This window comes from Monodelphis domestica, chromosome 7 (assembly GCF_027887165.1).
Source record: "Monodelphis domestica isolate mMonDom1 chromosome 7, mMonDom1.pri, whole genome shotgun sequence".
NCBI classification, from domain to species: domain Eukaryota; kingdom Metazoa; phylum Chordata; class Mammalia; order Didelphimorphia; family Didelphidae; genus Monodelphis; species Monodelphis domestica.
This window is the reverse complement of record NC_077233.1, coordinates 197944428-197958718: the sequence shown is the minus strand read 5'-3', so window position 1 is coordinate 197958718 and position 14291 is coordinate 197944428. Positions and strand designations below refer to the sequence as shown.

Here is a 14291-nt window from a genome sequence, read left to right as displayed (position 1 = left end):
TCAGACACTTCCTAGCTACATGACCCTTGGAAAGTCACTTAACCCCATTGCCCAGCCATTACCATTCTTCTGTCTTGAAACCAATATACAATACTGATTTTAAGACAGAAATTAAAGGTTTTTAAAGAGCTATCAATAAAAATGATTTTTTAAAAGAGTGAATGCCCAATGAACATAGGATTTATTATCAAATATGTTAAAGGGTGGTTAGAGCAGGGAATGGAAATGCGTAGTGCATAGAGTGTAAATGGATTTGTTCAAATGCTGGTTCTGGTAACCTGTCTGTATGACCTTCAGTCATTCGAATAGTCAATGTTTATTAAGTCCCACTGTGTGCCAGGCTCTAAGCTAAGGATTTAATAGGAATGCAGATACAAAGAATAAAATAATACATATTCTAGAGGCATTCTAACAGGAAAGACAATGTAGTAGATTGAGAATACATGAGTATATTCAGAATAAATGCAAATACATTCAAAGTCTGCAAATACAAGATAGAGAGGAGGCACTACCAGTTGGGGAGGATCAGAAAGGGCTTCCTGAAGAAAGCAGTGATTGAGCTAAATCATGAAGAAAAAGAGAGGGGTTCTATGAATTGTAAATGGAGTGCATTCTAGGCATGGAGGACAGCCAAGGGCAAAGGCATGATGATGGAAGGTATACTGTCTGTCCTATGTGAGAAAGAGAATGAAGGCTAATTTTGCTGGACCATAGAATGGAGAAAGGACAATAATGTATTCAAAGGCTGGAAAGATAGGTTGGGGACAGGCTGGGAAGAGTTTTAAAAGTCAAACAGAAGGATTTAAATTTATCCCAGAGGCAAAAGGGAATCACTGAAATTTATTGAGTAAGGGTATTCCATTGTCAGATTTGAGCTTAAGAAAAATGCCTTCAATGTTATTGGTATTAGTATTATATAATTTGCTTTAATTTGATGCCTTACAAATGTTACCTCATTTGAATCTCATAATGCTATTGTCAAGTAGGTGCTATTATTAGCGTCATTTTAAAGATGAGGATTTTAATACAGAGTTATGATTTGCCCAGGGTCATATAGCTAAAAAGTGTCTGAGATCTGATTTGAACTTAGGTCTTCCTGACTCTAAGACCAGCATACTATCCACTATGCTAGCTTACTGTCTCCTAGGTTCATGTTGGTGAACCTATGGAATACATGCCATAAGAGGCTGCTCTCTTCCCTATCTCCACTGCACCTGAGGATATTCCTCACTCCACCCACCTCTCTACCCAGAAGCCCAATGGAAGTGCTTCCTCCATCCCCTCTCTGGAGTCAAGGGGTGGCTCATATTTGGCATAAGTGTGCATTTTGGGCACTCCTTCTTTAAAAGGTTCACCATCATTGTTCTAGGTATTTACCACTTTATCCACACAAAGTGGAAGAGGGTGGAACTTGAGCAGAGAGGCCATTACAATAAATGTGATGAGAAGTGATGGAAATCTGAGCTAAAAGGAAATAACTGAGTAAAAATAAAGGGTCATATAATGATGGAGTTAGGAATGGCAAGATTTGGTAATTGATTGACTACATAGTGATGAAGGAGACTGATTTGTAGAATACAAGTCAATGGCCTCATTAGTTCAGTGTTGCCTCATCTTCAGAATGAGGGTATTGAATTATTTGGTTTTTTTTTAATGTTTACCTTCCATCTTAGAATCAATACTGTGTACTGTATTGTACACCAAAGCAGAAGAGTATTAAGGGCTAAGCAATGGATGTTAAGTGACTTGCCCAAGGTCACAAAGCTAGAAAGTATCTGAGGTCAGATTTGAAGCCAGAAGCTCCTATCTCTAGTCCTGGCTCTCAATCCACTGAGTTACCTAGTTGCCCCTGACTATTTAATTTCTATAGTCCCTTCTCATTTTACTTGACCTTGTAAATAATTCTTAGTCAAAACAGTAAAAATTATGTTCAGCTTAGAAAAGTTAGCAATACACCTGTTTCAAATGTCTCTTTCACCTCATTTCTTCCTCACTAATGTGAATTTTTAGTCAGAGTTCTGATTTTTATCTTGTCTCCATTTCCTGGTACTGTGTAACCTTGGACAAGACCCCTCACCTTTCAACACTTCAGTTTTCTCAGGTGTAGAAGGAGAGAGATGGAAGAGATGACTTCCGAGGTCTGTTCTATTTCCAAATCTATGAAAACACAAAAACGATGGCCTCAATATTCTCATCTGTAAAATGAGGGATTTCTTCTAGATAACCCTTTACACTCAGTCTAAGAGAATATAAAACTTTCTCAGTCTCAATTTCTTCATCTGTAAAATGAAGAGATTAGGCTACATGACCTCCAAATCCATGATCTTATAAAAGTTTCTACTTTCTCCCCATTCTTCTGAGTAAAAACAGTATCTTCCTGTCACTAATACACTTAGAGGTACCCAGCAGTTGTATATTCTCATTAAAAAAAGACACAAGTGAGACAGACAAAGCAAATGTGATTTCTCTTTCACCTCCTGCCTCCTTCTCATTAGTCCTGTCCTCATTTGATGTAGTCTTAGACATGTGGACTTCTTTCTGTGACCTGACTAACAAAGACATGCAAAGCCTGCATAATAATGCTCTGGTTTCAATCCCCACTCGCAGGACCAGGGGACATAACTGGTAGGAGGAATCTGTTGGCTCTCACCCTCTTAAAACACAGTGCTTTTTGGAGGACCATCATTCATATGGCCTCTTCACCCTGCTGTTACCATTTGTTATTCATTGATGTAGCCCAGTGCCCTCCTATTTCACTCATATTTCTGCTGACAAATGTACAGACATGGATGGCACAAATGTTTTCCCAAAGAAGCACATAAATCAAAAATATTCTGAGTCCGAGAGAGGGCATGCTTTAATAGATGTCCCCCCAATCACAAATACCTTAGCTATTTCTATCAAAATATGACATGGCTTTTACATGGTAGCTTTCACAATGCCAATTCATCAATGAGCATGTTATAAAGTACCAGACACTGGGGATATAAATACAGGGAGTGAAATGACCCTTCCTATCAAAAAGCTCACATTCTAGTGGGAGAAATATAAAACAAAAATGTGATATATTAAAATAATATCAAGAGGCAGGATGATATAGTGGAGAGAGAAGGATTCAAGACCCGTTTCTGACATATGATGGCTATTTGATGATCCCTAAGTAATTCACCTAAGTAACTCTCTAAGACTATAAATCTCTGAGAAGTTTCCAAACTAAACTGGTAAGAAGGCATCCTTTCTTCTTCAAATTCTTTATATTACCCACATCAATGAAATCACAGACCCATTCCCATCCCGATCCTCTGCTAAAATAATAATAAACTATAATGCAATACAACATAAAAAGCTTAATGCTATTTTGAGATAGTTGTAATATACATATATGTGAATGGGTATATAGGAATGCAAATATATAAAAAAGACACAGAATTTGTTTTGCTTGGATAAGAATTTATTACACATTTATAATAAATAATTTTTGTTATAGTCATATTACACATAGTATGTTATGTATTAAAATGGTAACAAAAATAGATATAACCATTCATATAACAAGATATAAATAGATGTGTATATACATATATATACAAATAGATATACGTATGTAGATTTGTTGAAGGCAAGTCACTTGGTCATTAGTCCTTAGTTTCCTCATTTGTAAAATAAAGATGTTGGACCATTTGATTTCTATAGCCCTTTCTGGTTCTTCCTAGCCTTATAAATAGCTTTAAAGAATCAAAAAGAATAATCTTAAGCCTATAAAAGTTTTCACTGTTCCTATCATAAGAGACAACTCAATTGATATGAGATGATATAAGATATCCATGTAGGTTATCCCTTGATGATATCGACATAGCTGGTGTTTCATACAAGAAGAGGGAAGGAAATGTATAGAAAATAATTCCTGTTGACCTGTGCTCATCTTTGAGTTTAAAATCTGAGAGATCTGACAAAAACAAGAATTGAATTGAGTGTCTCCCTAGTTGCCCACTCAGCAGACCATTGTAGTCTCTGGATCTCTACAGATGCCCTTACATACGAAAAAGGTACACTTGTGGCATAATGAAGGAGCCCACTGATTTGCCCTTGAAGATCCTCACCTCAAAGAGTGGCATATAGCTGATATAATCTGGATATTATAGTCTCCCTCTGAAAATGGTGGGTGACTGGGGAAATGGAAGAGAAAAGAATATAGGGGAGAGAATATAGGAAGGGAATAAGCATTTATATAGCACCCACTAAGTGTCCAGCACTATGCCAAATAGTTTTTATAAATATTATCTCATTTAGTCATCACAATAATGGGCAAGTACTATTATTATCTCCATTTTACAGTTGAGGAAACTGAGGCAAAGAGGAGTTAAGTGGCTTGCCCAGGGTCACGTACTTAGTGTCTGAGATCAGATTGAGCTCAGTTCTTCCTAACTCCATGCTGGCATTCTATCCATTTTACCCCCTTTGGCAGCTTTGTTTTTAACCTCATAATCTTTTATTTTACAGAGACAAATGGCAAGCAATAATAGGAAAGAGCACCAGGATAGGAATCAAGAGACCTGCTCTCTAGTTTGTGACCCTGATCAAGTCATTTAACCCTGTTTGCCTCAGTTTCTTCATCCGTGAAACAAGCTGGAGAAGGAAATGGCAAACCACCCCAGTATCTTTGCCAAAAAAAACCCAAATGGGGTCACAAAGAGTCAGACAGGTCTGAAACTGATTAAACAAGAAAACAATTATAACTGTATATAATTGTGAACTGATACAAGGCTCATAAGATCATGAATCTTGAGCTGGAAGGAAACCCAGAGGCCATCTATTTGAGCCTCCTAAACTCCTTATTTTAATGATGAGGAAACCACAGCCCAGTGACTTGCCCAGGGTCATAAAATCAGTATGTCATAGGAAGGGCTCAAATTTAGTTATTCCTGCACTCCAAAGCAATACACACAAACATACATACATACATATCTATATATAGATATGTATGCATATACATATCTATATATAGATATGTATGTATATATTGAGAGAGAGAGAGAGAGAGAGAGAGAGAGAGAGAGAGAGAGAGAGAGAGAGAGAGAGAGATTTCCTTCTTTTGGTGCCATTGCACATCTTTCAGCACAGCCTTTTTGGCCTTCAAGGCTTATCACTTGCCTTCTGTCTTGGAAGGGTCCATTTTTCACCTTCTTCACCATCAGAGGGAAAAGACCTATGATCCTATTTCATAATTAGCGATAAGGTTAAAATGGAAATGTTCCAGGTAGAACTAAACATGTGTTAAATTCCCATTATAATGTAGATTGATTTTGTCTGTACCTTTTCCTGGGAGCTGTTAAAACCTAAAGAAAGGGTACTGGGTAAATGTAGGGGTGAGGGGCGTATTGTTGAAATTGTGGAAAGAGGGACAGAAGAAGAAACAAGGAAGCATTTGGGGGCTGTGGAGACAAGTCAAACATCCTTCAAAATGAAGAGTTCTTGGTCTTTTCGGTATCATGGATCCCTTTAACATTCTGAAGAAGATAAAACCTCTCCTCAGAATAATTTTTAATACATAAAATAAAATACATGAGATTACCAAAAAAATTTAATTATATTGAAATACAGTTATAATTTTAAAAAAAAACAAGCTCATGGACCCTCTATAAATAGTTTTGCCAGGGAAAACACCTTTGTTCTTCATTTAAACAACTTGAAACATTATCATAATAACCCATCACCAAATAGTTCTTAATAGACTTTATACAGTGTGGCTTTAAAAAAAGTAAAATAACAGAAAAAAAACAAGTTTCCCTAGCCCAGCTGGCACATTGGCATGTTCAACTCAAGCAAAGATCCCAGCTGAAATCAAAATCCAAATGGAAAATCCCCATGCTTGCTTTATTTAGAAATCCTCCTAGCTGGGAGCCTAAAAAGCTTTTCTGTCAACCTGTGGACAGACTGGATTTGAAATCAAATCTCAGAGGTGAAAAACTGTTGGTTCAAAGACAGCACTTTGTTTTCCACTCAACAAGTTTGCCTTTCCCACCCTGCTATGTTCTTCTTTACATCCATATTTTCACCCTTCTATGGCTTTTGAAAAAGCAGCTAATTTTTAACTCCTTATTTGTGGCTAGGAATTTGATAATAATGTTTCTTTTTTTTTCAGCCTCATTAATGAGTCTTTGAGGGACCAGTTGCTAGTTACTATCCAGAAAACATTCACCTATACTCGAACTCAAGCTCAGCATCTCTTCATAATACTCATGGAGTGCATGAAGAAGAAGGAACTGGTAAGTGAATAGGACTCTGGACCAAAGTCTGATGGGGATGGGATAACTGGTGTGTTCTCCCAGGCAGTAACCTGGCAACATAGTATACTTTATCCTTCTGATACCCCTTCACAAGCCCACATGATGGACTGACAACCCATGACCCATCACTGGGCCCTAAAGCCACTTTCAAGTCTCATAACTGAGACTTCTCTCCCATGAGAACCACTTTCCAGGATAGTCTACCTCCTTCCAGGGGTTTGAGGGCACAGGAAATGATCTGGCCTTTTTGTAAAATAGGCTACCTCTCTCAAGATGACCGTACTGCTCAACTATACTTTGCACAAAGCAAACCAGCATCCATTTTCCTATTGAATTTGCCCCAGGGGAAAGAATTCCTACTCATGTCTCTGATTCCAGATATATAAAGGGGCTTCCTCTTTCACTCTGCATTATATATATATAGCAATTTCTTTTGATCAATCAATAAATATTGTTATTTTATACCAGATACTTTGCTAAACTCAAGATACAAATAAAAAGCAAAAGTTGTCTGATTTCAAGAAGCATTCTAATGGGGGAGAACCTATTCATACAGAGTAGATAGAAGCTCAATGTAAAGTAAGAGAGAAGCACCTGAAGGGCCAGGAAAATCCTCCCACAGAAGGATTAAGATCAGTCTTGAAGGAAGTCAGTGATTTTAGGGGGCAGAAATAAGAAAGGAAAATCTTTCAGACATGAGGACAGGTAGTGCAAAGATATGGAGACAGTAAAAGAAGCATAATAGGCAGAAGCATACAAAATACACAACACTCATTTAAGTTTAATCTGCATTATTAACATTTTTAGGGGCAGCTAGATAATATGGTAGATAGAGTCCCAGGCTTGAAGTCAAGAAGACTCATCTTCCTGGTATTCAAATCTGGCCTCAGACATTCAGTTATGTAAGTCTAAGCAAATCACTTAACCCTGATTCCTCATTTTCCTCATACATAAAATAAGCTGAAGAAGGAAATGGCAAACCACTCCACTATCTTTGCCAAGAAAACCCCAAATGGAGTGATAAAGAGTCAGACATGACTGAAACAATTAAACAACAATTAACACTTTCTCCCTCACTCTCTTAAGTCTAAGCCATCACAAAACAATAAATCAAGCCTTAATGGGTAGTATTTGCCCATTTCGAAGGCATAAGTGCTCACACTGAAATTTAAATAGTCAATTAGCCAGGAGAAGCTGGCTTCAGCACACCTCTGATAGCAGGTTAGTATGACTGGACTGTACATTACAAAGAGGGCCATAGACTGGAAAAGTAGAAAAGGTCCAAGTTATGAACCTCTTTAAATGCCAAAGTCATTTTTATTTGATCTTGGAGGTAACAGGAAGCCACTGGAGTTTATTATGTAGGGGAGGACATGGTCAAACCTATGTTTTAGGAAAAGTGCTTTGGTACTATATGGGAGAGAGATTTAAGGCAGAGATGTCCATTAGAAGACCATCGCAATGACTTAAGCAAGAGAAGATGAAAGCCTGAAATAGGATAGAAGTGTGTGAGGAGACAGAGGAGACACAATAGAGGAAGATTACAGGACCTGGCACCCGAGTAAATATGTGGGGTGAACAAATAAAGTCAAGGGTGACTATGAGATGATGAACCTGATTAACTAGAGAGTATAGTACTGCCCTTAAAAGTAATAGAAGAATTCAGAATCGAGAAGAGTTCAAAATCAGCAAGAGTCACAAAAACACAATGTCACAAAAACTCAAAGAAAAATAGAGAAAGAACAGATAATTGAATTGGGGAGTTCAACTTTTAAAAAAAACTAGAAAAAGAATGAATTAAAAATCCCCACTTAAATAGCAAATTTAAAATCTTGAAAATCAAAGGAGAGATTTATAAAGTTGAAAGTAAGAAAGACATTGAACTCATAAATATGACAAGCAGTTGGTTTTATGAAAGAAACAACAACAAAATACAATGGTTTCATTGGTTAATTTGATCCAAAAAAAGAAAAAGAAAAAACAAAGATCATTCAGAAGGAAAAGTAATCATATCAATTATAATAGAGAGCTCAAGATAAATTCCTTGAGAGCAGAGACTATCTTTTATTTTTTTTAATCCCCAGAGTTTGCATGGTCCCCAGCTCACAGGAATTAATGAACACTTGTCAATAGCCTGAGAAAATGTCATCATATTCTGCAATTAAGAGATTATTTGTTGCTTTCGAGGGGGGAAGTTTCAATTGACTGATGAGGCTGAAATCTAAATTGCAGAGCATTTAAGAGAAAATGAGAGGAAAGGAAGTAGAGTTATCAAGTGTAAGATGGTTTCCTTATATAATTTAGTCACAAAAAAATTGGGGAGGAGGGAATATAGAACAATAGCCAGAGGTGATGGTGAGATCAGATGAGGGTGGATTTTAATGATGGGAATCACAGGGGTATGTTTGTAGGCAGAGGAGGAGGAGAAGAAGATATGGAGAGATTAAAGATAAGAGAGAGAACAGGGATAATATTGAGGCCAATATGTTGGAGAAGATGGCCTTGAATGGGAACAAAGTTGCTTGTAGTAGGGTTGATCTTGGGAAAGAGAAGAACCACCTCATTACTGGAGATTGAAGTAAGGTAATATATAGTGAGTGATGATGACAGAGAAAAATAAAATAGAGAAAAGAGAAGAACCAAGTCTTGGTGAACAACCTCAATTTTTTTTTTGGGGGGGGGTGTGAAGCTACAAGTGAAGTCGTTAGCTATAAAAGTGAGTTGAAGTGGTTCTATGGGAAGTTTAAGAACAAAAATAAAGGTTTGGAACAGCCACTACTGGGAGTTGGATAGATAACCAATTTGGAAGAATTGGAATGATTGCTTTGCAGTGACAGCCAAATTGAGATTAGATAACATAAATTAGTAGTTGGCTTATTCAGTACAGTTTTATGATTTCCTCTAGCTCTACTAAGCATCATATAATCTGGTGCAAAAGAGATGGAAGTAATGTAGGGTTGGGGTTTGACAAAATGTGATAAGAACTTAGACAGGGAGGCAAGAGATTTGAGTAGAGGAGAGTATAGAGTTGAACTGGTTCGCTCAAGGGTTGAGATTGAAAAGAGAACAAACTGGAACTAAAGCAGAGATAATGGCCTGGGAAACTATAAAAAAGAATGAATATATTGTACAGTAAAGATGAAGAATAGAATCAGAGATCATAAAAAGTATAGAATGATGGGATGGTCTTAAAAAATGAAATTGGGATTTGAAGGAAATGAAACACATGCGGGTTATTAACATATCATGCTGATGATCTTCCTTGTGTGTAGCTGAGGTTGAGAGGGAAAATAGGTCATGGGAGCTGAGACAATTGAGGTAATAAAAATTAAGGTCTCCAAGGATATTAAATGTATGTTGAAAACTTCTAGTATGAGGACAGGAGTTGGATTCTAAAAGAAGACTGTGAATTAGAGTCTAAACTCATTGAGGAAGGAAAAAGAATTCCATAATAGTCAGTAGTTAGCAGCCACCAGAATCTGGATTGAGTAATCAAAGTTGGGTGGTGTGAATTTCAAGAAAAATTGAGAGTGATGGTGGTAGATAGACTAGAAGTAGCAATGAGGAGCATCTGCTATCCCTCAGTTATCCATGAGTGGAGAAAAAGTATATTGGTAAGACTGGCCAGAGATGCAGAGTTCTCTGAAGGGAGCCAGGTCTCAATGAGCACTAGAAGACAGAAGCTCTAAAAGAGAAGCTGAAGATGAGGGGACCTTTGCTAATTATGGAGCAGTCACTTAAGAAAGGAGGAGGTCTGAAGCGTCTGGGATTTAGGAATGAAGTAGATGGGAATGAGGGAGTGAAAACATGAGGCTAGAAGGGAGATCTACTCTTTGGTAAATGGAGGTTTCGTGCTACTGGAACAGAGAGAGTGATAGTGGGTGAGAGTATATTAGCCATTGAGGAATGAGTGTAGGCAGGCAATAAGTGAATGGGGACAGGTCCACCAGGAAAGACAGGTGATTAGAAGGTTCAGAGTTGTTCCTCAAGGTCCTGGAAGGTAGTGTTGTGTCCTGTGATTGATCAGGAGGCCTGACCTTGTGATAGGCATGAACAGCAGAGTGTATGTCCAGGAGTCCAGATAGGAGGTAAGAGGTGGCATGATCCAGGGCATCTGTTTATGACAAGCATGAGAGTTTTGTTTTTACTGTCTGGAAAGAGAAGGAAAGCCTCTGGAAGTAGTCAGGAAGCAGGGAGTATCTATCCTGGCCCCACTTCTTGGCAGGCACAAGCACATTCTAGCTTGGCACTATTGTGAGTGTTGCCACATCTGTGTGTTTTGCCATTTGAGCTCATAATCTCCCTGATCCAGGGCTGATTCTTTACACTTTCCTTTGAATTTGCTGTGATGTTGCTTGTTGAGTCTTTTTCATGAAATATTTCTCAGTGTTTAAAGAATTATAACTGCTGAAGTTGTTATCAGGACATATTAACTGGAATAAACAAAATAAATTCAAGTGTCCTTCCCTACTAGGCATGCTTCAGTTAACCTGATTTTAGCTTTGGGATTTCATTTTGCTTCCCGGTGGTGAATCATTTATGTCCAGTGTCAAATGTCCTCAGTGACAGGGAGAACAAAGCTAATATACAACACAGCATTGAAACAAGGGAGAAAGTTGGTGCTCAAATAAGACTGGAGCCTTCTTTCAGCACTTTCCTCATCATATGACCAATGATGAGCCATACTCTCCTTTCTAGACATCGCACCATCGCTTTATAATCTTATTCTATCCAAAAAGGTCACGAGTCCATAAATGGAATGAAAACATTTCTAAGAAGTCAGTCCACTGTTCAGTAGACCCTGAGATCTACTACTGGGTTACCTCAAGAGTACAGGGTTCAATTTGACTTCAACCAAACTGTAACTAATAGTGCTCATTCTGGCCAATAAATGGAAGAAGGAGCAAATCAAAGCTAATCTCTTCTGTCCTAGGGAGTTGAGTATGACTCTAAGCCCAGTTCAGAGTTCCTGAGATTACTAATAGTGGCCTTCTTCCTCCCTCAGTGGGATTCTAAGGCCATATCTCCCAGGCCAGAATCAAATCCAAGGATTCTGGATAGTTCAATAAACACTGATTAAACACCTATTGTGTTCAGAGTAATTGTGAAAGGTGTTGGGGAAGCTACACCACTTAGGTGTTCATGGAGCTTACTGTCCAATAGTTTCAGACAAAACCATTCTGGTGGAAGAAAAATAATGAATTGAATTATTTGTTCCATTCACATTGGACTTTGATTCAGAAAGATTAAAAAAAAGTGCAAAAAATATCAAGATACCTCACATGTGTATGAAAGTTACTTCTGCCATGCATGAATCCCTCCTTAGGAAGCACAAAAACAATAGGGGCTAAATAAGATTTGTCCAGATAGTGCTTTTATACAATATTTCCTTTGGGCCTCACAACAGCTCTATGAAGCACATAGCATAAGTATTTGGCACTATTGTATGGATAAGGAAACTAAGTCTCAGAGGGAGGGGTTAAAATGATTCCTTCATGGTCACACAGCAGTTAACAATCATAGGCAAAATTTGAACCCAAGTCTTCCCCACTCCAAATAGCATACTTTATCATTTCCTTTACACTGGTCTAACGAAAGACTTCAAACAGCTTTCCACTTAGGGATGAAAAGTTGGGGGAGAAGAGAGGAAAGAAAGCAATAACAGTCTGAGCTGCTTGTGGGAAACAGGCAAGCAGTCCATGAAGTTCCTGCACAAAACTCCTTCTGGGCTTGAGATTCAGTGTCATGATGGCTACTGCTATAGGCAGGTTGCTCCAAGTCTTCATTCCCTCTAATACTGCCCGGGGAATTCCTCTGTAATTCCATGATTGACCATCTTTCATCTTCCATATTCCTCTGGCTGAAAAGACCAGTAAAATCATGAGCTTGTAATGTCGTACCTCACACCAGCAGCATCGATTTTCTTCTTGCTGAATGCTAATGATTTTTCTATGCCAGGACTAATAACTGGCGATAATTCTAACAAGAAATATAAATTTATCAGTGCCCCTGCAAATGTACTCAAAAGCCTGTTTGAAATTAAAATTGAGTAGCCCCAGTTAGGGGCTATAAGGCCAAATGTGGTTGCATTTCTAAGGAAATGGCTTATGACTATTTCCATTTAGATTCTGGCTTGGAAATGTCTCCTGGAAAAGTTGTTTTAAATGACTGATTATTTACTGCAGGAAATTTAATCAAATCATAATTCTTTTCTAAGGAAATCCAATTTTCATGTACATTTTAAATGATTCTTATCTTCATATCCCAGTGCATATGGAAAATCTGGAAATTCCTAGAAACTAGGATGATCATAGAATTAATGGAGGATTTTCTTGCAGAAAACCAGTGGATAGAAGAGTTTTTTTCAAATGATCTCACAGTTGTCAAAGTTAGCTAAAAGATGACCACCGGGCTTTCCTATGCCAGAGTATTTAACTCAGTATCAAGTAGAGGCAGCATGTCATAATGGAAAGAGAGCTAAACTTGGAACCATCAAAGCTTGCCTCTGGTACTTATTAGCTATATAACTATGGGAAAGCCACTTAATCTCTAAGCCTGTTTACTCATGTTAAAAAATGGGGATAGCAATACTTGAGAGTATATCCCTTATATAGTTCTTGTAAGGCTCAAGTGAAATCATGCCTATAAAAACGCTTTGCAAACTCTGAAGCTCTAAATGAATGTCAGCTTTATTAGCTTGCATGGTATCGGTACATCATCAGTACATCATCATCATGGAGGTTATTCGCATTTTTTATGTACGTGGTTTCCCTACTATGAGCAAGAAACTATACTGATCACCATAGATACAAAAATCAAAAGAAACCAAATAAAAAAAGGAAAAGAGTATCACAAGATCTCAATCTGACCCAAAATGGGCCAAATTTTTACAAACTGGGCCAATCACTTAACCCCTTTTGCCTCTGTAAAATGAATTAAATAATGCCTTCTTTACCCTTCCTCAATGAGTTGTCATGAAAAGCAAATGAGAACATGAGTAGAACTCCTTGGGGAGAAATTGCAAATCTCTCCCTAGAACAAAGTGTTACTATCAGGGGTTCTTTGGTCTCCAAAGTTTCCCTTAGTATCCCATGATTGTTTTTCCATCCTATATTAGCATCTCCTTTATTGACTCTCACTCTCTGTTATACCACGGTAGCTTGGGCATCCCTTCTTTTAATGATCTCTAAAACTCGCTTGCTAATTTCCTGAAAAGTCCAGAGGAAAGAAAACGGTGCCAGTTGATGTACAAACAGAAAAATAGAAAATGTGCTTTTAAAACTCCTTAATGTACTTGTGTGATATACTCTTTCCTAGGATCATGAGATTGCTGCTCCCCATTTGCTATATGCAGCCTTAAGGAGAGCTTTTCTGCTCTGTTAAAGCTTACTTTATCTTCCCTGCTGTGAAAAGCAAAACATCAAGACTTGGGAGAATGAACTAAAGTGATAGGGATACCCCAGAAAAGACTACCACCCCAACTTGCATCATATTTATAGATCTGGGATGTCAATATGGTTTTTTAATCATCATCATCATGACTGATATTTAATTAGTGCTTACTCTAATTCAGGCACTGTTCTAAGTGTTTTACAGTTATCTCATCTGTTCCTCACAATAGCCTTGGGAGGTATGTAGTATTGTTATCCACATTTTATAGATGACGAAACTCAGACAAATAAAGGTTAAGTGTCTTGCCCATGGTCACACATCTAGTGAGTGTCAGATGCTAGATTTGAACTCAGGTCTTCCTGACTCCAGGTCAGGCTCTCTATCCACTGTGACATTTAAAAATCAGATCATAACCTATCTAGGCCTGCCCATTTGGTGATTTATCCCATCTTCCCATAAATTCTCTCAAAAGGGTCCATGCAACATGGTTGAGGCTTTCCTTGTATCCTTTTACAGTACATAGCTACCAACAGAGCACATGGGCTACTCTTTCCACATGTCTACATTTCCTTGATAATGCCCCGTATTTGTTGTTCTGCATTGATTTTAGTC

The 14291-nt window shown here is 37.9% G+C and overlaps 1 protein-coding gene across 8 annotated transcripts in view; it reads left to right on the top strand.

Moving 5' to 3' along the window:
* The window catches only part of TRPM3 (transient receptor potential cation channel subfamily M member 3), a 722593-nt gene that overhangs the window by 494530 nt on the left and 213772 nt on the right, over positions 1-14291 (top strand). For all 8 annotated transcript variants that reach the window (XM_056804169.1, XM_056804172.1, XM_056804170.1 and 5 more), the window contains exon 8: positions 6143-6266. In XM_056804169.1, coding sequence (XP_056660147.1) covers positions 6143-6266 — 124 coding nt within the window. The remainder of the gene's footprint in view (positions 1-6142; positions 6267-14291) is intronic.